The sequence below is a fragment of the Lutra lutra genome, chromosome 2, assembly GCF_902655055.1.
Source record: "Lutra lutra chromosome 2, mLutLut1.2, whole genome shotgun sequence".
Taxonomy (NCBI): Eukaryota; Metazoa; Chordata; class Mammalia; order Carnivora; family Mustelidae; genus Lutra; species Lutra lutra.
This window is the reverse complement of record NC_062279.1, coordinates 88751250-88776692: the sequence shown is the minus strand read 5'-3', so window position 1 is coordinate 88776692 and position 25443 is coordinate 88751250. Positions and strand designations below refer to the sequence as shown.

The 25443-nt window shown below is 36.4% G+C and overlaps 1 protein-coding gene across 10 annotated transcripts in view; it reads right to left on the bottom strand.

The window, feature by feature from the left end:
* The window catches only part of PTPN13 (protein tyrosine phosphatase non-receptor type 13), a 208292-nt gene that overhangs the window by 130522 nt on the left and 52327 nt on the right, over positions 1-25443 (bottom strand). For all 10 annotated transcript variants that reach the window (XM_047717886.1, XM_047717888.1, XM_047717887.1 and 7 more), the window contains exon 3: positions 1558-1736. In XM_047717886.1, coding sequence (XP_047573842.1) covers positions 1558-1736 — 179 coding nt within the window. The remainder of the gene's footprint in view (positions 1-1557; positions 1737-25443) is intronic.

The following is a 25443-nucleotide window of genomic DNA, read 5'->3' as shown; positions in this document are numbered from 1 at the left end:
TGGAATAATGTATGGGAAATGATATTCATACCCAATTCTGAATTCTCCAAGTTCCATATCTAAATTACCACAGTGAGCTGCACACTAACTGTCTATCTATTTTTTTCACAGCCTGATTAGATCTGATGTCAATGGTACTGCCATCATCAGACTGCATATTTCTCTCATAAATTTTCCTTAATTGTTCCGTCAAATGAACTGTCAAACTTTGCTAGCTTCACTTCCATTGTATCCCCTTCATCCATGCCTTTACATTCCCAAGGCATGACTTGATTTTTAGTTCTTCCCCCCAATTATTAAACACCTCAGTTAGATTTCTATACAGTTCAGTTCCTATACATTCTCTTATTTGTGTGTGCAGTATAGATTCTATATATTGTACAGATTCCTATATAATCCAATTCCTATACAATCTTTCATCTTACCTAGTTATCCACTTTTGTAAACATACCCTCTAAAATCACAAATCACACTATGTCACTGTCCTAAAAATATGACTCAGAAGAAAGTCTCAAGGTCTGACATTCAAAGTTTTCTTTATTCTGATCAAATAGCTTTCTTCTTTTTATCCACAGCCTTCCTAGCCTAACTGGTCTAACTAAATATTTCCCTATTACAGTGGGCAATTTCTTACCTCTTATCATTGCATGTAGTAATAACCTTGAGTGTAATGCTCATTTCTACCTATTTTTATTTTTCTAAATTCTATTCATTCTTCATAGTCCAATACAAATGCTACCTTTTCTGTAATTATCATTCTAAGCCAAAAATTGCTCTTCTCCAGCATCCTAATATACTCTACCCCTGTATACAGCATTTATTTCAATCCATATATTACAGATTGTTTTTTTTTTTTTTAAGATTTCATTTATTTGACAGACAGAGATCACAAGTAGGCAGAGAGGCAGGCAGAGAGAGGGGAGGAAGCAGGCTCCCCGCTGAGCAGAGAGCCCGACGCGGGGCTCGATCCCAGGACCCCGGGATCACGACCCGAGCCCAAGGCAGAGGCCTTAACCCACTGAGCCACCCAGGCGCCCCTACAGATGGTTTTATACACATTAATCAGGATCAATTTTCTTCTTCTTCTTCTTCTTCTTTTTTTTAAAGTAGGCTCTACAATCAGTGCAGAGCCCAGTATGGAGCCTGAACTCATGACCTGAATATTGAGACCTGAGCGGAGATTAAGAGTCGGATGCTTAACTGACTGAGCCACCCAAGTATGCTGATCAGGATCAATTTATAGTTATTTTTGCATTTTTCTCACAAGTGCAGTTCTTTATACACAGCAGGCATTTAATAAATATCTTTAAACATGAATTAATTACAGCTCACATTTTAAAAATGTTTTCTTCAATCCATAAATTTTTATAAAACTACTTTGGATTCTTATACAAAATAATGTGAACTTCTTGAATACATAATTATTTAAAATTCAATGGCTGTTTTTTCAGAGGGTTGAGGTAGGTTAGCCCGATGCCTTTTACATTTCCTACTCCACTAAAAAAACAAAAAACAAAAACGAAAACAAAAAATTAAGCAAGAATATTTAAGAATTACCTTTTCAACATCTGAAAGAGAAGTCAGTGACTGATTTTGAAGAACCTCTGGTGCGGTGAATGCACGAAGGTCCTGATTGGAAATATTTTCATCTGTAAATGACACACTACCGGATGGCAGCAACAGCAGAGACCACGGAGAAATGATGAAACCAAGGGCAGCAGGATCAGCTATGCTTACTGGTTTGTAATCACACAGAATATAAAGGAGAAAAAAAAAACCTGTTTAAAATTATAATCGCAGTATAGATCATTTAAATGACTATCCCAACTTACTCATATTTATGTTAACATGTTAACATACACCAAAGCAACATGCTACAAAGAGAATGGGTTTCATGTATCTACTATTGCTAGCATTATTAACAACATCACCTTGATTTGGCTTAACCTTTTAAAACTTAGATGATAAACCTTGGAGAGCAGAAATAGAAAATTTTCACTGTCAGTCATAAGAATTAAATTTGGTTCAAAAACTTGACCACAGTGATATAGATGAGCATAAGGATCGAGTGGTTCCTTAAACTTTGGGAGGGGGGGAATCATGGATTTTTTTGAGGATTTGGTGAAAAATATGGTCTCTTTTTTTGAGGATATAGATAAATATAAAACTGCATACAAAAGAGATTCAAGGATCTCCTTACAGCCCACTCATGGACCTCCTTACAGCCCACTCATGGACCCTATGTTAAGCTTTCCTCATTTAGACTATTGTGTTCTGAAACACAGAAAATAATTCCTTTGATAATTCATCAGATTTGGACTTAGTAAGGTTTCAACTATAGAGAATGTCTCTCGTTTTGCATCAAAATAGATATTTGTCTGAATTCAGATTTGTCTTGTTTGCATTTGTTCATTATTTTGCCAGAATTTCCGACAGCTTCTGTACTACCAAGTGTGATCATTGGGGTCTCTAACATTTTTTTGTTTTAATGTTTGCATGTATGGGTGCCTAATAGCACATGTTTAAGAGAGTATCAAAAACAAAACAAAACAACAACAACAACACCACACACACACACTCTCTCTCTCTCCTTCGATTTCAGCAGGCCTGCTCGCAAAAGTAAAAGTATACATTAGGCTCAACAAAATAGACTTATTAGAGGTAATTTATTCTGTCCTCCCATTGCAAAAGGAAACTAATCTATGTTTTAAGGTAACTGCTACATGACCTGGATTATGGACTCAAGAAACTGCTAGAGGGGAGTCACAAAAGGTCTGTGGCTGCTGGTGCCACTCTTTCTCAGCCCAGCAGGCTGTACTGATATCTCTCTACGTCTAAGAAACTGACCAAAGTCAAAGGTACAATTTGTTAAACATACTACAGTATCTATGCTTTCCTGAAAACAACTTTTATTAGAAGGGAATTATTCATCCTTTCTGACTTTTTAACCAGAATTTGACTTATGTTAATAAAAAGTAAACTATTAAAATTCATTCCTTTTCTGAAGATTAAAAAGACAATTGTATGTTCTCCTGTATTTTTTATGAATCTGAAACATGTCTTTAGTAACTGTGTCAAGGAAGAAAAACGAGTTTGAATGTATCCTTTCATCAGTGAGCACATCTCCTGTTACACTGAAGCTGAGTCACAGACCAGTGGTCCTTATAGTCCCACCCGATCACATCAGGCGGCTAAAAACATGGCCCGCAATTCTTATGGTAAAATATGTTTTAATGAGTCATCACAGCTGGTAAAACCTAAGTATATTGTCTCTCATAACCACTTTACACATTTTCTGTTAAAAGCTTCTTCTTGGGTATTTCATGCATAAATATTACACAGTCTAATGAAAGAGAACTCAAACAGGGCAGAACAATATTTTCCTTGCCTAACAATCCTATTTAAAATACTGATATTTTCCATGTCACAGATATTATAAAACTGTCTACAGTCAATTCCTTTCAAATTAGCAATAAAACGGAACAAACATTAGGAGACCAATAAGGAAGGCCACCTACTAATATCTGGTATGAGATGATGATGGCCTGGAACCACATAGTGGTCGTAGGAGTGGTGAGAACCTGTTGGGACCCGAATGTTTTTTAGAGGTAGCGACAACAGAATTCCTGAAAAACTGGATGTGAAGCAAGAGAATGAGAAGAATCAGGATGACTCCAAGATTTTGGTCTCAGTAATGGGAAGAATGGAGTGTCTTCAACTGAGTTAGAGCACGGGTTGCAGAAGTAGGGGTTGGGAGGTGTTGGTAGGAATCAGAACTTTACTTTGAGACCTACTATGTTTAAGGTAACTATTAGATATTCAAATGGGGGTATCAGTAGGCAGGTGGGTTGGAATTTGGGAGGAAGGTCTGAACTGGAGATACATTTGGGGGGTTAATGGCCTAATAGACGGTATTCAAAGTCTTGTGCCTGGATGAGCTCAGCAAAAAATGAGTTCAGATAGAAAAGAAATCAAGGGCAAGGACCATACCCTTAATGTTAGGACATACTCCAACATTAAGACTAATGGCTCCTTGTCAGTTTTTTTTCCACAGGTTGTTCTTCTTTTGGGCATCTGTGCACGCATGGTGCTACAATCTCCCTCTCACACTTCTTTCACTCATCACTGCCAATCTCCACCCCCACTATTTTAAATGATTCTTTTTATTAGCCTTTCTATGCCATTCCCCAGTATCTAATCCTAAATCTAAGAGAGGAGGCTAGGGTTTTAACTCTCATTTCTGATTCCTGTCAGACTTATTTGGGGATAGAATTATGATTTTTTTGTATACTTGTTACCACTTGAATTTATAAATAATAGGAAATCACAGCTAATGGAGAGGCATAAATCCCACTCAGACATCTAAAGGCTATGTCCTGTCTTGCCATATTGGGTGCTAGTGTCCACTTAGACCAAAAGAGCTTGCTACACTTCTCTTCCTCATTCGAGGCCACAGACTAACCCTACCCCATCCTTGACAGGGTAGCACAGAAGAGAAACTGAAGGTAAAGGTAATCCATGATTGCTTAGCACTACAATATTAAGAGATTTATTTACCAGCACAACCAAGGTCAGCAAAACTATTGGTCCTCTGGCAAGACCTTTTATCTTTCAAATTGTACTTTATACCACAGCTTTGTGTTTGTTTGTTTTTACTGAATATCTAAGGTTATTATATATTATAAACAGTATTATTATATACTGTTTTTATATACAGTTTATATACAGTATTTATATATACTGTTTTTATAAACAGTATTCATATTTAAACACAACCTTCCCAACATGACAAGTCATTTGCTCAGAGAGCCTACAGTACTACTGTAGTACAGTACTACTGGGGAGATAAAGTGTATTTATGAATAAATACAAGATAGAAAGCATAAGGTATCTAAGAGAGAAAAAAGAACACAAAAGGGAGTTTAGAGGACAGCATAATTACTTCAACTACAATGAAGAAAGAATTAATTTCCTTTTTTTTTATATGTGGCCCTTAAATATGAGTAAGATTTGACCATGGTTCATGGTTAAGAGGGAGATTCCAAGAAAAGAAACAGCCAAAGCAAAGACATGTGGTCAGGAAATTATTAAGTTTGTACAAGGAACAGCAAGATCTTTGGGCAGAGAAATGGTAGAGAGCAGTGAGAAACAAAATCACCAAGGCGGGTCATATTTTCACTTATTAGAAAACACATACACATAAAGAAATGACAGATATTTTCATTGTTTTCAAATGTGATTTTTAAAGGTCTGGAAATAGAGCTAAAGCAGCTGCAACAACAAACTGCATTGCTGTCAAATACCCAAAACACACACGTACGACATTTAGTATTAGATTCTTTAGAGAACAGTCAAACCACAAAATATATTTTTCAATAGTTGTAAAGGGTTATGCAAACCTACAAGTGAGGAAATTTAGAGTAGTGGCTCAAATCAGTATAATTCACTGTCCTTGTCTAACCACAAGGGAAGAATTTAAAGCAAATGCATGCAAAATCCTTCACAGAATGCTAACAAAAGAATATTTAAAAATGGAATTCCAGAAGCTTGTAATTTGATGTCCTGTGTTTTACTTGTGTGATGATTATCCTCAAGAATGCTATTATTATGAAACAGTAAATCAGATGTGAACTGATTCCAGTAGTTAAATGATTCTATTTATAGACTTTTACCAACATTCCACAGAAAAAGTTGCTTAAACAAGTGGCAAGAGGCAAAGTTAGAAATAAACAAAAATCTGATATGCAAAGAAATATCTTACTCAGAGCTTCTTTCCAATGTTCCCTTAAAATAAGTCCCATAGACATGCTTGTATTAAAATTTTTTTTAAAGATTTAGTTTATTTATTTGGGAGAGAGCACAGACCTGTGGGTGAGTACAAGTGAGGGGAAGGGTAGAAGGGGAGGTACAGAGAGAGGGAAAGAGAGAATCTCAAGCAGACTCCAAGCTGTTCATGGACCCTGACATGGGGCTCCATCTCACAACCCTGAGATCATGACCTGAGCCAAAATCAGGAGTCGGATGCTTAACCGACTGAGCCACCCAGGTGCCCCACCATACTGTTTTTCCCCAGAAGAGTTTACTTTTTATTGTCTCCTTCATTTTATTTTTTGGCCTTCCAATTATGGTATAAAGATTAGGGCAATGACCATGACCGGTAACAAACATGATAAGAGAACTAAACAGAAATCATCTAAAGACTTAGAATAATGACATCATTTTGGCCTGAAATATCCCTTTGCCTATTTAAGTATATATACAGAAATTGTAGTCCTTCTATTCCATATGTTCTATTAGAGTGCTTGTCAAAAATTTATGCAGTGGCCACTGTTCCAAACTCCAAAAAATTTGATGAAGTCACTCTTAATACACAATTCTCAAAAATTCAGTTTATATGTATATACAAACATATATAGTGTTAAATAAATCATCTGGTATAACAATGCATAAAAAATCGGTTCAGAACGTTTGAACTTTTACTTGATTAGTAAAACTTTGTGATAAATTATTTAAGATTCACTAGGAATTATAGGCTATGCTACAGATCGATTCCCAATTCAAAATTTGTTGATTCCTCATAAATTGTTACTACTGGTTTAAAACTTCAGTTTCTCTGACATGGATTAGAATAAAATAGCAATCTTATTTTGAAAAAAAAAGTGTAAATAATTGGAATTAAGACATCTATTTCTCTCTCTCAAATAAATAAATCTTTAAAAATTAAAAAGAGAGAGAGAGGAAGTATAGTATAATGATTAGGACTTCAGACGGATGCCAGCATCCCTGGGTTAATATCCTAGGTTTGACTTTTATAGCTTATACTGTGATCTTAAATAAGTTACCTAGCCTCTCTTTGCCTCGACTTCCTCATATGATAGGTTAGGTTGTTGTGAGGATTCATGGAAAAAGCCCTTGGAACTGTTCCTGGCACACAGTAAGTACAATACAAAAGTAGTGGCTATTATGCTCTCTTTGGCAGCGCACAGACAACAGTGGTTGCTATTACTATTTAATGTCTTTTCTTTGAAGATACCACATGTAGACAGTACATCTAAGAAAACTCACTGTATTTAAGTTCATCCTCAATCTCCTACTTAGCTCCCCCCCACATGGAATGGAACACAAGGAGCATACCATATATAACAGGTACTGTACATTTCAGAAGAATAGATCAAATTAGATTTTTAGGAACTTTTTGACATCTAGTATCTAGAAGTCATATTAGAAATACGGATAATTTAAAGTATTAAGCATCCTAAAATATTATTTTTTCTTTAATTCCTTGGGGGAATGTACCTTCTATAAGTGTTCTATTTATTATATTGTATTCCTAGTTAGCAATGTTACCAAATTTAGAAAAACTAGTTTACAATTTTATAATCATCCAGTTTGTACTTACTAACTATTCATGTGAAATTGGTGTTTTACTGTACCTAGTGATTATCTTTAGGTATGACATAAATTATTAGATGAAGATGTTTATCTGGGATGTACACATATCAACTATGTTATCAACATACAATTTTAAAAATTTTTATTTGTAATAGAAGTGATAGCATGCTGATAAAATGAAATTATGCAGACATGCCTTCCAAATTGATGTATTTTATGAGCTTCTCTTGACTACAATAGGAAAAAAAGGCATTTTTTTCTTCATGATGACATTTACTCACACTAATATACACATTCTTTTTCTTTTTTGCTTTTAAACACTGAACACATGCAAGCCACCTATCCAAACCACAACCACTGGAATCTTGGTATGGCATCTGATCAATTAGGCTTCTAGTAGTTTTGTTTTGTTTATGCACTTGCAAGATTCTTGAGGTAATTCCAAACCGTGCATCTTGTTAAGAGAACATGAAAGAGATCTGAATTTTAAAAAGAGGTATATAGGCAATCTATATTAGTAAAAGTGAATTGGTTATAATTATTAAAAGCAACAGGGCTTATACAGCTAGATAATATGAATACACAAGGAACCAGGTCCCTATGAATTTGCTCTCTACTTCAGCAAACTTTCTTGGCCACCCAATCCAAAGAGCATGAAAGAAATAGCAGCAGTTCCTTTCACGTCTTCTTTCATTCGTATCATATTCTGAGGAAGTTGTCTACTTTATTCTCTTCATATATTAAGTTCCTCCCCTTTCTTTGCACTCATCAATAAAAACTGCACACCTAAAAATCATACACCAAAATACTGAACAAAATGCTTTTGTAACTCTGTTTTCATACGTTTCTTCTAGAATGGAAGTGTTTTAAGGATATTAACTATGAAATTTTTAAAAAAGATTTTATTTATTTATTTGTCAGAGGAAGAGAGAGATCAAGAGAGTGAGCACAAGCAGAGAGAACAGCAAGCAGAGGCAGAAGCAGGCACCCTGCTGAGCAAGGAGCCCAATGCGGGACTTGATTCCAGCACCATGGGATCAGGACCTGAGCTGAAGGCAGTCGCTTAACTGACTGAGCCACCCAGGCATCCCTGAATTTCTTAAAGATCAGGTACAAAGCAATTACAATGAGGTAATTGCAATATTTGAAAAAAAAAATGAATTTGTTTACAATTCCAACACTTAACCACAGGTTCACAGTCTTTTAAAGGTGTCCTTCCGTCCTGCTCTGCTATGACAATAATTTGCCAATTTACATTTTGCCAGTCACAAAAAAAGGTTATTTTGGAGCTTCATTATGAAGGAAAACAAAGTTTTCTTTCAATACCAGGTAGTTTAAATTATTCACTGAGAGATTATACTTTATTCTATTCTTTTTCTTTTTTTAATTTTATTTATTTATTTGTCAGACAGAGATCACAAGTAAGCAGAGAGACAGGCAGAGAGAGAGGAAGGGAAGCAGGCTCTCGGCCAAGCAGAAAGCTGGACTCGGGGCTCGATCCCAGGACCCTGGGATCATGACCTGAGCCGAAGGCAGAGGCTTTAACCCACTGAGCCACCCAGGCGCCTCTACTTTATTCTATTCTTGAATCTTTATTATTATCAGTTATTCTAAGTATGAGTCAAAAGAAGTGTCAGCTTAGTTCATCAGAATATTGAAACAAACTTTGAATTTACAAAGGATCTGCCTTAGATTGAGGTAACACAAGCCTCCTGTCTCCTAGTGTCCTAAGTCTCAGAATTTTGGTGTGAATTTTTAAAGACAGGGCACAGGATTCTGCACAGTATTTTCTAAAAGCTTCCTGGAGATTCAGATACCTATAACAGTTGAGCTGACACACATAAAAGAACTATTACCCTTAAGAGGGTCAGTAAAATGGTATCACAGCTCAATTAAGTTGCTTCTTGACCTTGTACTTGTTTCATTTCTACGTCAATTAACGGACTGTAAGAAGATCAGGAGATGGAGAGTATGTACGAGTTTATATTCTCCCCTAATGCTTAATTTTTTTTTTCAGTTTATAAAGCCACAAAAGAGGCATTTTTCAAGAGATATGGCAAACGAGAGTGTTTTATTCAAATTATAATACAGTCATTTTGTATTAGAAAAGCAGAATGCCTGTCAGAAATAATTTTAGACTAGAAGTAAGACCTAGATAGTTCTTCTCTATTTATAAGGAAGGAGCTGGATAAATGGCACCAAACTGAAGATCCCACTGTGCATTTAGAAATAAGTTGCCTTACTCACCTAATCAAATGATCTTCATTTGGTTTTTTCTTTCTTGTCCCCAAAGTAAAGAAAACTACAAATGAACTTCCTATGCATTTTGCTTTTTTAAAAAAAATTATTTTTATTAACATATAATGTATTATTTGCCCCAGGGGTACAGGTCTGTGAATCATCAGCTTACTCATTTCATAACACTCACCATAGCACATACCCTCCCCAATAGCCATAACCTAACTACCCTATCCCACCCCCTCCTGCCCCCCAGCAACCTTCAGTTCGTTTTGTGAGTTAATTAAGAGTCTCTTATGGTTTGTCTCCCTCCCGATTCCATCTTGTTTCATTTCTTCCTTGCATTTTGCTTCTTTGCCCCTTTCTACAAATCCAGGGAATATCTATGTTGTACCTCTTCAGGCCTTGCAGGGAGCACCTCTGATCTCCTACCTTGTCTGATATATGCATGTATCCTTACACATACAACTTGTATTTAGAAAAGACACTGGGACTAACAACAAATTTTATTTCCTGAAGGAGAGTCCAAATGTCGAGAACAAAACTATTTCCCATATATGAAATCTTTTACGCTGCAGACTTCTAAAAGACAAATTTGCTTGAAAGTGGTTTCTTGCTGAAAATATGCCAATCATATCTTATTTAACCAACCCAATCAAGTAGTTGTGACAATGCTCATCTTGAATGGTAAAGTCTATTTCAAAACTTGGTTATATTTTGGAACCCAGTGCTAAACTTCTTAAAGCATTGGCATTTTTTTTTTTTTAAGATTTTATTTATTTGACAGAGAGACAGCGAGAGAAGGAACACAGCAGGGGGAGTGGAAAAGCGAGAAACAGGCTCCCATGGAGAAGGGACCTGGATGAGGGTCTTGATCCCAGGACCCTGAGATCATGACCTGAGCCGAAGGTAGACGCTTAACAACTGAGCAGTCCAGGTGCCCCTTTCAAAGGCATTTCTACTGCTTCCCAGCACCTTCCTGACAGCCTCTGTAGATTATGCAGTGGCTGCATTACATTTTGTCAGACAAATTAAACTATAACCAAGGTAATCAGCAACAGAAATAAATTTTAAATTAAAGGCCATTTATAAAACAAGTTTTATTTTTTTCCCTCCAACACATTTTCAAGTACCTAAAAAAACATCTTTTCCCACTACTGCTATCTGAATAACACTGGAGGAAAAAGATTACAAATTTTCAAGAATGAACTCAGCAACTTCTCTTTACTTTCGAGGACCTGGAATTTATACAATAGCTGAAAAACAAAAAATATTAAGGATGACTGGCATTTATTTCATTTTTTAAGAACTGGATGAAAAAGTTAATGAAGTTTAGTTTATATTTTCAATTTCTAGAAAAAGGAAGTACAGAGAGAGACTTTTTTTGCCAGAGAGAAATTGACTTTAATTATGACAACATGATTCCACATGACCATGATCTGAAGCTATTTATGAAAAATATTTTTGTGATTACTAATGCTATTCTCTGCTGCTCTTCAGATACCCCATCCTATTTACATTTTCAAGAATTTGTCCTTCTGAAGAGAAATGGGAGAAGGAGGCTTGTTTGAATGGCAAATGATTCCACTGTCCAAAAAGAAATATTAGGACACATTTCTTGTAAAAATGTAAAACATGACTGATACACATCACCCAAAAGGCAACGATCTTAACTGGTTACTAAATGATAGGAAGCATAAAGCTCCCTTTTAATTTCTGTAGTTGAGAATATAGAGAAGTAATCATAAAACATTTTCTTTAAAAAGCTTGGTCATATAATGTGGATGAATCTCAGAATGTTGAGTAAAAGAATTGAGACACAAAACAGTTTACATTGTATGATTCTATTTATATGATGTTTAAAATAAAGCAAAATTTATATATGTAACAGGTCAGAAGAATGATTATTCTTGGTAGTCAAGAATTAACTAGGAAAACAAAGAAACGCACATGTATATGGCCAAATAATATACAACAAAGGAGACAACACTATACCAATGGGGGAAGACAGTCTCTTCAACAAATGGTGTTGGGAAAACTGGACAGCTACATGCAGAAGAATGAAGGTGGACCACCTTCTCACACCACACACAAAAATAAACTCAAAATGGATTAAAGACCTAAGAGTGAGACCTGAAACCATAAAACTCATAGAAGAGATCATAGGGAATAATTTCTTTGACATAAGCTATAGCAACGTTTTTCTACTTATGTCTCCTCAGGAAAGGAAAACAAAAAACAAAAATAAACTACTGGGATTGCATCAATATAAAAAGCTTTTGGGATGCGTGTGTGGCTCAGTCAGTTAAATGTCTGTCTTTGGCTCAGGTCATTATCCTTGAGTCCCCGGATCAAGCCGGACATCTGCTGGGCTCCTTGCTCCTCTCTCTGACCCCTCCCGCCTTGTGCTCTCCCTCTCTGACTCTCTCTCAAATAAAGAAATGAAATCTTTAAAAAAAAAAAAAAAGTTTTTGCACAGCGAAGGAAACCATCAACAAATAAAAAGGCAACCTTCTGAACAGAAGATATTTGCAAATGATATAGCCAATAACAGATTAAGATCCAAAATATGAAACTAGTTACACAACTCAACACCAAAAAACCAAACAATCTGATTAAAAAATGAACAGAGCTGGATGCATAAGAGGTTCAGTTGGTTAAGCATCTGCCTTCGCCTTAGGTCATGCTCCTTTCTCTACCTGCCACCCACCCTGCTATGCTCTTTCTCTCTGATAAATAAATAAATAACATCTTTAAAAATAAAAAATGAATAAAAAATAAAGATAAGAAATGGAGAGAGGACCTGAAAAGACATTTTACCAAAGACATACAGATGGCCAACAGACACATGAAAAGATGTTCAACATCACTAATCATCAGGGAAATGCAAATCAAAACTACAACTAGATATCATCTTATACCTGTCAGAATGGCTAAAATAAAAAAGACAAGAAATAAGTGTTGGTGAGGATACGGAGAAAAGGGAAAACTGTGCGTTATTGGTAGGAATGTAAACTGGTACAGCCACTGTGAAAAACAGTGTGGAGTTTCCTCAAAAAAATTAAAAACAGAAATATATGATCCAGTAATACCACTACTGGGTATTTACCCAAACAAAACAAAACAAAACAAATTCAAAAAAGATACATGCAGCTCTATGTTTATTACAGCATTATTTACAATAACCAAGATATGGAATTAACCTCAGTGTCCATTGATAGACAAATGGATAAGGAAGATGTGGTACACACACACACACACACACACACACACACACACACAAACACACACATACACACAGGAATATTACAAGTCACAAAAAAGGATGAGATCTTGCCATTTGGGTTAACATGAATGGACCTAGAGGGAATTATGCTAAGTAAGTCTGAAAGAGAAAGACAAATACCATAAGATTTTACTCATATGTGGAATCTAAAATCAAGTAAATAAATAATCAAAAAGCAGAATCATATCTATACACACAGAGAATAAACCAATGGCTGCCAAAAGGGAGAGGGTGGAGGGTAGGAAAAACGAGTGAAGGGAAGTGGGAGATATAGGCTTCCAGTTATGGAATGAATAAGTTATGGGAATAAAAGGCACAGCATAGGTAATACAGTTAATAATATTGTAGGGGCACTTATGTGGTTTAGTCGGTTAAACGCGGAAGTCTTGGTTTTGGCTCAGATCATGACTTTAGGATTATGAGATTGAGCTCTATGTTGGGTGTGGAGCCGGCTTGAGAGTCTCTCTCTCTCCCTCACCCTCTGCCCTTCCCCCACACCACAGGCTCTCTTTCTCTTCCCCCCCAAATTAATAAATATTATAAGAGGGTTTTATGACAAAAGATGGTAGCTACATTTGTGCTGAGCACAGCATAACATATACAGAAGTTGAATCACTGTGTTGTATACCTGAAACTATGTAACACTGTGTCTCAGCTATAATCAAAGAAGGAGGAGGCGGAGGAGAAGGAAGAAGGAGAACTGAAAGGAAGGAGCGTGAGGGAGACCGCCCAGGTTCTATATCTTGATCTGGGTGGTAGTTATATGGGTGTGTGCTTTCATATAATTCATCAGGCTGTACAATTAACAATAATGCTCTTTATTAAGTAGGTGAGGTGGATTAAGAAGTACAAACTTCCAGTTATTAAAAAGAAAAAAGCAAAACACTCGTTACTACATACATGATACCTCAATATTTAAAAAAAAAATCCTTAAATATGAAATTCAAACAATACTTATTGTGAGTAAAATTCTTTTTATCAGCACAGGATGAGGCTAGAAAGAATGACCTGTAGTCAGTTGAATATCTGCTTTTGGCTCAGGTCATGATCCCAGGGTCCTAGGATTTAGCCCCATGTTGGGCTCCCTGCTCAGTGGGGGAGCCTGCTTCACCCTTTCCCTCTGTTTGTGCTCTATCACATGCCCTCTGTCAAGCAAATTTTAAAAAAATGTATGACTCTTTAAATTTGTAAAATGGTCTGTCACATCTCGCGCGAAAAAAATTTCAAATCAAAACAGTGTATTGACTGTGTATTTATGAGGGGGAGGCGTGGTTTACTACAAGTGCTTCATACACTTGTTAAGCAACTGACATTATTCATTTTAAGAATGCTAGATACTAATTTCATGTTTTATGGTTTGTTTCCAGGGAGAGAAATGGGGTAATGCTGTCTGGTTCAAACACACTTAACTTGAAGGACCTGTTCATTGTGGCTTTATAAAGACAGGGCAAGATGTGGCTTGTCAGACAACTGATACACCCTGTTAATCAAGAAAATTATGATTGTAGATAATTAGGAATGTAATATGAAGAGAGTAGTTAGGATTTGGTCTTTTAAAAGCTGCATAGACTGTACAAAGATTTACTCAAAAGATTTTAATCCATAAAAACTTTCTATATTTACTACAAAGGCTTATAAAACCAACCAACCAAGAAATCAGTTTGAAGTTCAGTGCTTTGTCTCCCTTCTCAAGGCTGAGTTCAGTTATTTATTCCTCATTGGTTCTACCAGATTGGAAGTTGCACATTTCTCTCTCTCTCTCTCTTTTTTTTTAAGATTTTATTTATTTGGCAGAGAGAGAGATCACAAGTAGGCAGAGAGGCAGGCAGAGAGGGGGAAGCAGGCTCCCTGCTGAGCAGAAAGCCAGATGTGGGGCTCGATCCTAGGACCCTGAGATCATGACCTGGGCCGAAGGCAGAGGCCTAACCCACTGAAACACCCAGGCACGCCTGCACATTTCTCTTTTTGTTTTCTGATTATCTCACAAATTTTGAAGATATTACTATGCAAGCTCTAAAGTCAATAAACCTATCATTCCCATAAGTCAGACCTTTAAGCTCCTATCATTTACCTGAATATTATTATCTGTAAATTTAAATTTGACATCATCTTTCCTGATGTTTTAATATAGACAATGCTCATTTAGATTTGCCATCAAGTTAGCTAATTGCTGTGCTTATCATTCCTTTGTTAAGCCTTCTTCTTCCTTCTGGGTTAAATTTCCTTCTTCTGGAAATGCATCTTTTAGTAGTTTCTTCAATGATGTTTCATTGATGGTAAATATTCACTTTTTCATGAAAATGCTTTTGTTTTGCCAGTTTAAGAGGACATTAAATTCTATTTGCACATTCTGGTACAGTAGCGATTACCCACATACCGCTTTTAAGAACTGGAAATGTGCCTAACATAAGTGAGAAACTGAATTTCACATATATTTTAAATTTTAAAATGAAAGTGCACCTGCGTGGCTCAGTTGGTTAAGTGACTTCTTGATCTCAGGGTCATGTGTTCAAGCCCTGTGTTGGACTCCATGCTGGTCATGGAGTCTACTTAAAAAAATAAATAAATTTAAGAATGAATATTTATTTAGTTATTGGGAAACTGCTTAAAGTATGCTTGGAACAGCTTGAGTATGTAAATATACTTTTTCATCAATACATTTCATAAGACCTAAATATTCTTGATGAAATTTAGAGTATATTGAGATGGGTTATGAATATAAAATAGATTTTAAATTAGTATAAATAAGTGTACATCTTATTAATACTTTTTAATATTGACTACATATTAGAATATTTTAATAGATTAAATACAGTAAAATTAACTTCATCTATTTCTTTTTTTTTCTTTTTCTTTTTATTTATTTATTTTTTTAAGATTTTATTTTTTTTTAATTTTATTTTTTATAAACATATAATATATTTTTATCCCCAGGGGTACAGGTCTGTGAATCGGCAGGTTTACATACTTCACAGCACTCACCATAGCACATACCCTCCCCAATGTCCATAACCCCACTCCCCCTTCCCAACCCCCCTCCCCCCATCACATCTATTTCTTTTTAAACCTTTTTAAAAATGGCTCCTAGAGAAAGGGGAACCCTCCTACACTGCTGGTGGGAGTGCAAGCTGGTGCAACCACTCTGGAAAACAGTATGGAGGTTCCTCAAAAAGTTGAAAATAGAGCTACCTTATGACTCAGCAATCACACTATTGGGTATTTACTCTAAAGATACAAATGTAGTGATCTGAAGGGGCACGTGAACCGAATGTTTATAGCAGCAATGTCCACAATAGCCAAACTAAGGAAAGAACCTAGAGGTCCATCAACAGATGAATGGATAAAGAAGATGTGATATATATATATAGGAATACTATGCAGCCATCAAAAGAAATGAAATCTTGGGCGCCTGGGTGGCTCAGTGGGTTAAGCCGCTGCCTTCGGCTCAGGTCATGATCTCAGGGTCCTGGGATCGAGCCCCGAATCGGGCTCTCTGCTCAGCGGGGAGCCTGCTTCCTCCTCTCTCTCTGCCTGCCTCTCTGCCTGCTTGTGCTCTCTCTCTGTCAAATAAATAAATAAAAAATCTTTAAAAAAAAAAAAAAAGAAATGAAATCTTGCCATTTGTAATGACGTAGATGGAACTAGAGGGTATTATGCTTAGCGAAATAAGTCAATCAGAGAAAGACAATTATCATATGACCTCCCTGATATGAGGAAGTTGAGAGGCAATGTAGGGGGTTTGGGGGTAGGAAAAGAATAAATGAAACAAGACGGGATCAGGAGGGAGACAAACCATAAGAGATTCTTAATCTCACAAGGGTTGAGTGTTGCTGGGGGGGAGGGGGGGAGGGAGACGGTGGAGGGGTTATGGACATTGGGAAAGGTATGTGCTATGAACTGTGCAAACCTGGTGATTCACAGACCTGTACCCCTGGGGCTAATACATTATATGTTAATAAAAAATTAAAAATAAAAAAAAAACGGCTCCTAGATAATTTTAAATTATATCTATGATACATATTATATTTCCATTAGACAATGTTGTTTTAGGTTCAATAAATTTGTTCTTCAATAAATAGGTTCTTCAATAAATTTTCTTCTTTTATTATTTTAAAAATAATTACAACATATTCTCATAGCACTTTTAAGGTAATATTTTACCAAATTCTGATTCTATTTTTGCTGTTATGAAGTCCACATTTAGCCCAAGTGTTTTTTCATTGTAACTAATCCATGTTTTCTTTTTTGAAGGCTTTAAAAAACTTCTCTTTGTCTATTGTGTTCTGTATGTCCAAGCCCATGAATCTAGGTATGGATATATATCTATTTCTTTTGACTGTGACTTAAACTTCTGGAATATGAAGCTGTATGTATTTAATCAATTCTGAAAAATTCTCTATTATTATATTTTCATTTATTGTTCTATTTCTCATTCTCTCTAGTTTTCTTTTTTGGTACTCATCTTAGGGATATGTTGGACCTTCTCATTCAATCTTCCAAGAACCTTAACTCCCTTATATTTTTAATATCCAAGTGAATTCCTCAGTTCTACTGTACAGTTTACTAATTTTCTCTATAAAAAGAAAAGGGAATCTGTGTAAACTGCTTTTAAAGATCTCCTACGAGGTTATGAGCTTAGGAACTATATATTTAATTTCTAGATGTTTTAATTTTTTATAATCCTGCCTATATTAATTTGCTAAGGTTACCACTACAAGTATCAGAGCCAGAGTAACTTCAACAATAGAATTTTCTCACAATTCTGGAATCTAGAAATATATGAGCATGGTGCCAGTAGGCCTGGTTTCTGTTATGGCCTCTCTCTTTGGCTTGTCAGTGGCCATCTTCTCCTTGTGTCCTCACATAGTCTTTGCTCTGTGTGTGTCTGTCCTAATTTCTTATTATTAAAACATCAGTCATATTGGATTAGAGCCCACTCAAATAATCTCATTTTAACTTAATTAGCTCTTTAAAGACCCACCTCCAAATACAGTCATATCAGGAGCTATCAGGAGTTAGGATTTCAATATAGGACTCTTGAAAGAACAAAATACAGGCTGTAACCCTGCCTGTTTTTAAAATTTTCAGTATCTTGAACTGCCCCCCCATATTTCTATCACTTTAATATATTATACTTTATATACTGTTTATACATACTAATTAGATGATTCTATTATAAGAATTTGATAATTAATTTTTAAAGGTGGGGAATCTGCCTTTGGCTTGGGTCGTGATCTAGGGGTCCTAGATTGGGTCCCACATTGTGTTCCCTGCTTAGCAGGAAGTCTGCTTCTCCCTCTGACCTCTCCTTCTGCCCCTCCCCCTGCTTGTGCTCTCACTCTTTCAAATAATTAAAACTTAAAAAAAAAAAAGAGTTTCAAAACAAACAGAAATCCCCACAGTTTCAAATTAAGAAAAAAAGGCTAAGTTCTAAATTTAAAAACAATTTTTCAAAAACATTTGATATATTTTTAAAGTAGCTATATTAAAGCATAATATGACACATAATAACTACATATATTGAAAGAGTACAATTTGATTTTCTGACATTTGAATACACTTGTAAAACTATTATCGCTATCAAGATAATAAACATATCCACCACCCCACAAAAGTTTTCTAATACACTTTGTAATCCCTGCATTCTATCCTTTCTTCAACTTCTCATCCCCAAGCAACCACTAATCTCCTTTATTGCTATAGTGTAGTTTGCATATTTTAGGGTTTTAGATTAGAATCATACCATATGGGGTTTTTTTTTGTCTGATTTCCTTCATTATTTTGAAATTAACCCACATTGCTCCATGTATCAAAAATTTACCTCTTTTTTCCTCAAAAAGTTGAAAATAGAGCTACCCTATGACCCAGCAATCGCACTACTGGTTTTTACCTTAAAGATACAAATGTAGTGATCCAAAGGCACACGTGTACCCGAATGTTTATAGCAGCAATGTCCACAATAGCCAAACTATGGAAAGAACCTAGAGGTCCATCAACAGATGAATGGATAAAGAAGATGTGGTATATATATTCAATGGAATACTATGCAGCCATCAAAAGAAATGAAATCTTGCCATTTGCAATGACGTGGATGGAACTAGAGGGTATTATGCTAAGTAAAAAAAGTCAATCGGAGAAAGACAATTATCATATGACCTCCCTGATATGAGGAAGTTGAGAGGCAACATGGGGGTTTTTAGGGGTAGGAAGGGAATAAATGAAACAAGATGGGATCGGGAGGGAGATAAACCGTAAGAGACTCTTAATATCACAAAACAAACTGAGAGTTGCCAGGGGGAGGGGGGAAGGGTAAAGGGGGTTGGGTTATGGACATTGGGGAGGGTATGTGCTATGGTGAGTGCTGTGAAGTGTGTAAACCTGGCGATTCACAGACCTGTACCCCTGGGGCTAATAATACATTACATGTCAATAAAAAAAAAAAAGCTTAGCCCTTTTTATTGCTGTGTGTTGTTTCATTATATGGACATACTATAATTTGTTTATCCATTCACCTGTTGAAGGACATTTGGTTTGCTTCCAGGTTTTGCCTACTGCAAATAAAGCTAAGATGAGTATCTACTACAGGGCTTTGTATGAACATAGGTTTTAATTTTTTTTTATTTTTTTTTTAAAGATTTTATTGATTTATTTGACAGAGAGAAATCAGAAGTAGGCAGAGAGGCAGACAGAGAGAAGGGGGGAAGCAGACTCTCCGCCGAGCAGAGAGTCCGATGCGGGGCTTGATCCCAGGACCCTGAGATCATGACCCGAGCCGAAGGCAGAGGCCTAAACCACTGAGCCACCCAGGCACCCCTAGGTTTTAATTTCTTTTGGTTAAGTATTTATAAGTGTATGATAAGTGTATATTTAACTTCTCAAGAAACTTATAAAACAGTTTCTAAAATGTGAAACTGGATCATTTTATATCCCCAGCAGTATATATATTCTAATAGATGTGAAATAATATCTTTGCGGCTTTAATCTTACATCTTCCCGATGACTAATGATATTGAGATTTTGTATTTATTTCCCTGAAGTCTAATAATTTCAAGTTATTTGAAGTCAGAAATTTGCATATCTTCTTTGGAAAGCTAACTCTTCAAATCTTCTGCCTATTTTGGGGGTTTGCTTGCTCCTTACTATTAAGTTTTGAGAATTCTTTATATATTCTGGATACAAGCCTTTTATCAGTTACATCATTTCAAATATTTCCTCCCAGTTTGTGACTTCTCCTGTCATTCTTTTAATAATGTGTTAAGAAGATCTCAGGGTCCTAAGATTGAACACCCTGGGTTCTGTGCTGAGTGTGGAGCCTGCTAATGATTCCCCTCTCCCTTTCCTTCTGCCGCCCCCCTCACTCTCATGCTCTCTCTTTCACACACACAAATTTTTTTTTTTTTGCCTCTATGTTCATGAGTTATATTGGTCTATAGTTTTATTTTCTTTAATATTGTTGTCTGATTTTTTTTAAGATTATTTATTTATTTGGCAGAGAGATCCCAAGTAGGCAGAGAGGCAGACAGAGAGAGAGGGAAGCAGGCTCGCCGCTGAGCAGAGATTCCCAATGTGGGGCTCGATCCCAGGACCCTGAGATCAGGACGTGAGCCAAAGGCAGAGGCTTAACCCGCTGAGCCACCCAGGTGCCCCTTGTCTGATTTTGATATTAATGTTGACCTCACAGAATTAGTTGGGAAGTATTTGCTTCTCTTCAATTTTCTTCAGGTGTTTGATATAGAATTTGCTATTATTTCTTCCATAAATTTTTAGAATTCTCTAGTGAAGCAATGTGGGCTTGGGATTTTCTTTGTGGAACATTTACAAATATACGTTCATTCACCTTCATAGATATAGGGCAATCCAGGTTGTCTACTCATTCTTGAATGAACTTTGGTAGTTTCGTCTTTTAAGGTGTCCGTTTTAATTTCAACACTGAATTTCAATTTCCATTTCAATTTTTTCAACATCTTTGGTCCTAACTTTCCCTTATTATTCCTTTAATATCTGTAGAATCTGAAGTGATACCACTTTTGTCCCCTGATGTTACTTCTCTAAACATCCTGAACATCCTAGAACATCCTCTAAACATCCTAGAAAGGCAATCAATTTTTAAACTTTATTGTCATGTATAATGAAGTAATTTTATGGCTCTAAATAGGTATTGCTCATAATGACTTATTTTAGGATAGTTATATTAATTCTGCTCTGCCAACATTAATTCTTATAAGTCATTTAAATCAGGCCATGTTTCCTTATCTCTAAAAATGATTAGGTGAAATGCATTAAGATCTTTCCAGATCAAAGATCATATTTGATTCTATAAATAAAAATATACATGTATGTGTGGTTGAGTTTATGTATCCCTTGTATGCTATTTTTTCCTTTCAGTAGCAAGAAAATTTCCCTAAAAGTATTTACTTTTCTTTTTTTTTTTAAAAGATTTTATTTATTTTTTTGAGAGAGGTAGAGAGAGCATGAGCAGGGAGGAAGGAGAGGGAGAAAGAGATGCTCTGCTGAGGAAGGAGTCCCACATGGGGCTCGATCCCACAACCCTGGGATACTGATCTGAGCTGAAGGCCGACACAACCAACCGAGCCACCCAGGCACCCTCCCTAAAAGAAAGTTATTTATAGGGGCGCCTGGGTGGCTCAGTGGGTTAAAGCCTCTGCCTTCGGCTCAGGTCATGGGTCCTGGGATCAGGCGCAGGGTCCTGGGATCGAGCCCCAAGTCGGGGGGTGGGGTCCTCTGCTCAATGCGGGGCCTGCTTCCCTCTCTCTCTCTGCCTGTCTCTCTGCCTACTTGTGATCTCTGTCAAATAAACAAATAAAATCTTGATTAAAAAACGAGTTATTTATAATTTATTTACTTATTTATTTTTTACTTACTTACTTATTAATAAATTTATTTATTTATTTGGCATAGATACCTGAGAAAGGGTACACAAGCAGGGGAAGTGGGAGAGGGAGAAGCAGGCTTCCCACTGAACAGGGAGTCCAATGTGGTGCTCAGTCCTGGGATCATGACCTGAGCTAAAGGCAGATGCTTAACAATGGAGCCACCCAGGCACCCTGAAAGTATTTATTAGTGAAAGCAAATGCTCAAAATTAAAAAAAACAAAAAACAAAACCACTTACATTTCACTTAATTTTGATAATAAAATAATACACAATTCTCTAGTAAGACTGTTTTTTAAAAAGGTATCTACAAATTCTACTTTTTTTTTTTTTTAAAGATTTTATTTATTTATTTGACAGAGAGAGATCACAAGTAGATGGAGAGGCAGGCAGAGAGAGAGAGAGAGGGAAGCAGGCTCCCTGCTGAGCAGAGAGCCCGACGCGGGCCTCGATCCCAGGACCCTGAGATCATGACCTGAGCCGAAGGCAGCGGCTTAACCCACTGAGCCACCCAGGCGCCCTACAAATTCTACTTTTTAAATTAGAATTTTTTTGTTCCTCAAAAAGCGAGGAACAGAGAAATTTATTTGATATTTGTCCCAGATATCTGTAGTAATTTGTTTTCATTCACGCATATAAGTGTTTACAGTGAAATACCGCCAAAATGTCTATTTGCCCTGTTCTCTGCAAACTTATTCAAATTTGTTTCCCAAAAAGAAAAAGAAATATAACAGACTTCTCAATTTTCCAAGGATATTTGCTGTTAACTCTGTTTTTATTTAGACAGTGAATGTTGCTCATTTTTTAGCACTTTATCAAAATGCTTTATTCTATTTTTAACTATTTATTTAATTTACCAATTTCATTAATTATTATCTTATTTAATAAACAGGGAACCAGAATGACTACACATAAAGGGTTTATATCCTTGTCTCAGTAAGGGAGACTATCTCTTTTCCTCTGATTAGTCATGAAGGGGAAACATTAGCAACAACCAATCATCCACACTAATACTTTAAAATCCCTTAGATTCAAAACATTGTTTTCTGCAAAGAGCAACAGTTCTGTAACTAAGAAAAAGAAAATGATAGATTTGGGGAATGAATATTATAAACTAAATATTCCAGGGCAGCAGTAATTTCATTTCTAAAGATGATCTAGAAAGCATATGAAGATGGCATTGCTTTCTTATTATCTAGGACTACTTAGTTTTTGCAAGAGTTCATCCGTGATGTAAAATCTAAAATCTTAAGTGAATATATGCTATCCAATCTATTAATAAAGTGCATTGAGAAGCATACAGTTAGAGTGTCACGATATGGAAGGACCCTTAATGAAATTCTTCCAGAACTTTTATTTCACTTACCACTTTAATATCCTATTTAAAAAATAGGCAAAAAAAAAGAGAGGGGTGTCCCTGGGTGGCTCAGTCAGTTAAGCATCTGCCTACGGCTCAGGTCACGATCTGGAGTCCTGGGATTGAGCCCCACACTGAGTCTTGCATCTCGCTCCCTGCTCAGTGGGGGAGTCAGCGTCTCCCTCTCCCTCTGCTCCTTCCCAGCTCATGCATACCCTTGTTCTCTCTCACATAAATAAAATATTTTTAAAAAATAAGCAAAAAAGTAAAATCCAGCTGTCTACTATATTACAAGTGATACATAAATTACAATACAGATGATTTGAAAATAAAGAAGAAAAGATATACTAGGTAAATGGCAAGGAAAGGAAGCAGAGGTGGTAATATTAAGAGCAGACTGGATAGAATTTAAGTCAATAAGTAGTAAAAAGGAATAAAAAAAGAGTTATTTTATATTGATAAAACATCCAGTCCATTTAAATTAGTCATTAGCCATTATATGCATCATACAAAATAGCACAAAAACACATATTGGCAGTAGTAAGAAGACAGGCAAACACATCATTATAATGGGAGATTTTAACGATCTCTATGAATTCGACAGATTAAGTATACAAACTCATATGGTTACAGAAAAATTTCAAAAGCACTAATATTAACAAGGTTAATTTATATCTTAGAAATAGAATATACACATTCCTTTCAAATTCCCACAGGATAATTTTTTTTTTTTAAAGATTTATTTATTTGACGGGGGGGTGGGGGAGAGAGAGAGATCACAAGTAGGCAGAGAGGCAGGCAGAGAGAGAGGGGGATGCAGGCTCCCCGCTGAGCAGAGAGCCCGATATGGGGCTCGATCCCAGGATCCTGAGATCATGACCTGAGCCGAAGGCAGTGGCTTAACCCACTGAGCCACCCAGGTGCCCCCCCACAGGATATTTTACAAATTAGACCATGTGCAAGGCCATAACAAAATCTTGTAAAAATTCTAAAAACTAGTCACATAGATCACACATTTTAACAATCATAAGACACTAAAACTAAGAAACTTGTAATGAAAAGACAACCAATTACCAGCATTACCATCATCTAAATGTGTGGAATTATAGTTTTCAAAAAGTTCTATATTTTTACTTCTCTGAAAAGAAAATCATTTATTATTTATTTATTTTTAAAAAGACTTTACTTCTTTGACACAGAGAGAAAGAGATCACAAGTAGGCAGAGAGGCAGGCAGAGAGAGAGGAGGAAGCAGGGTCCCTGCTGAGCGGAGAGCCTGACGCGGGGCATGATCCCAGGACCCTGGGACCATGATCTGAGCCGAAGGCAGAGGTTTAACCCATGAGCCACGTAGGTGCCCAGTAAACTCATTTAAAGGTGATGTTTTTCAATAAGGTCATGCTTAGATTATCATTATTCTATGAATAACAACCACAATAATTTTGTTTTTTAAAAAAAGGCCAAAAGCCTTAAATTGCTGGGAGGCTCAAAAAGAGGAAAAAAACATCTTCTTAATTTGTGTTCAATAATCTCCCAGTGGAAATGTTTATTTCCAGCCTTGTATTCATAGGAGCTCATACTTGAACCTATATACTGAAAAAGACACAGGAGCCATGTGCAAGTTCAAGATAGAGGAGAAACACCACCCATCAGAACCAAAACTAAGGTTTACATAATAGGCACAAAAAGACAAAACCAAAGGGCGCCTGGGTGGCTCGGTGGGTTAAAGCCTCTGCCTTCGGCTGCGGTCATGATCCCGGGGTTCTGGGATCGAGCCCCACATCGGGCTCTCTGCTCAACAGGGAGCCTGCTTCCCCCTCTCTCTCTGCCTGCCTCTCTGCCTACTTGTGATCTCTCTCTCTGTTAAATAAATAAATAAAATCTTAAAAAAAAGAAAAGACAAAACCAAGAGAAGAAAATGCATTTTAGAAAAACAAACTTCTTAGAGACCACTGTATTTTACTTGCTTTTCCACTGCTAACAGTCCTACTGTTATTCATAAGGGGGTGTACTAGAAAACCAAGACCAACACCATTCCTTCACAAACTAAGCAAAGTAATAATTTTTTTTTTAAAGATTTTATTTATTGATTTGACAGAGAGATCACAAGCAGGCAGAGAGGCAGGCAGAGAGAGGAGGAAGCAGGCTCCCTGCTGAGCAGAGAGCCCGATGCGGGGCTCGATCCCAGGACTCTGAGATCATGACCCGAGCCGAAGGCAGTGGTTTAACCCACTGAGCCACCCAGGCACCCCAGTAATAATTTTTTAATTTCAGTTTGTT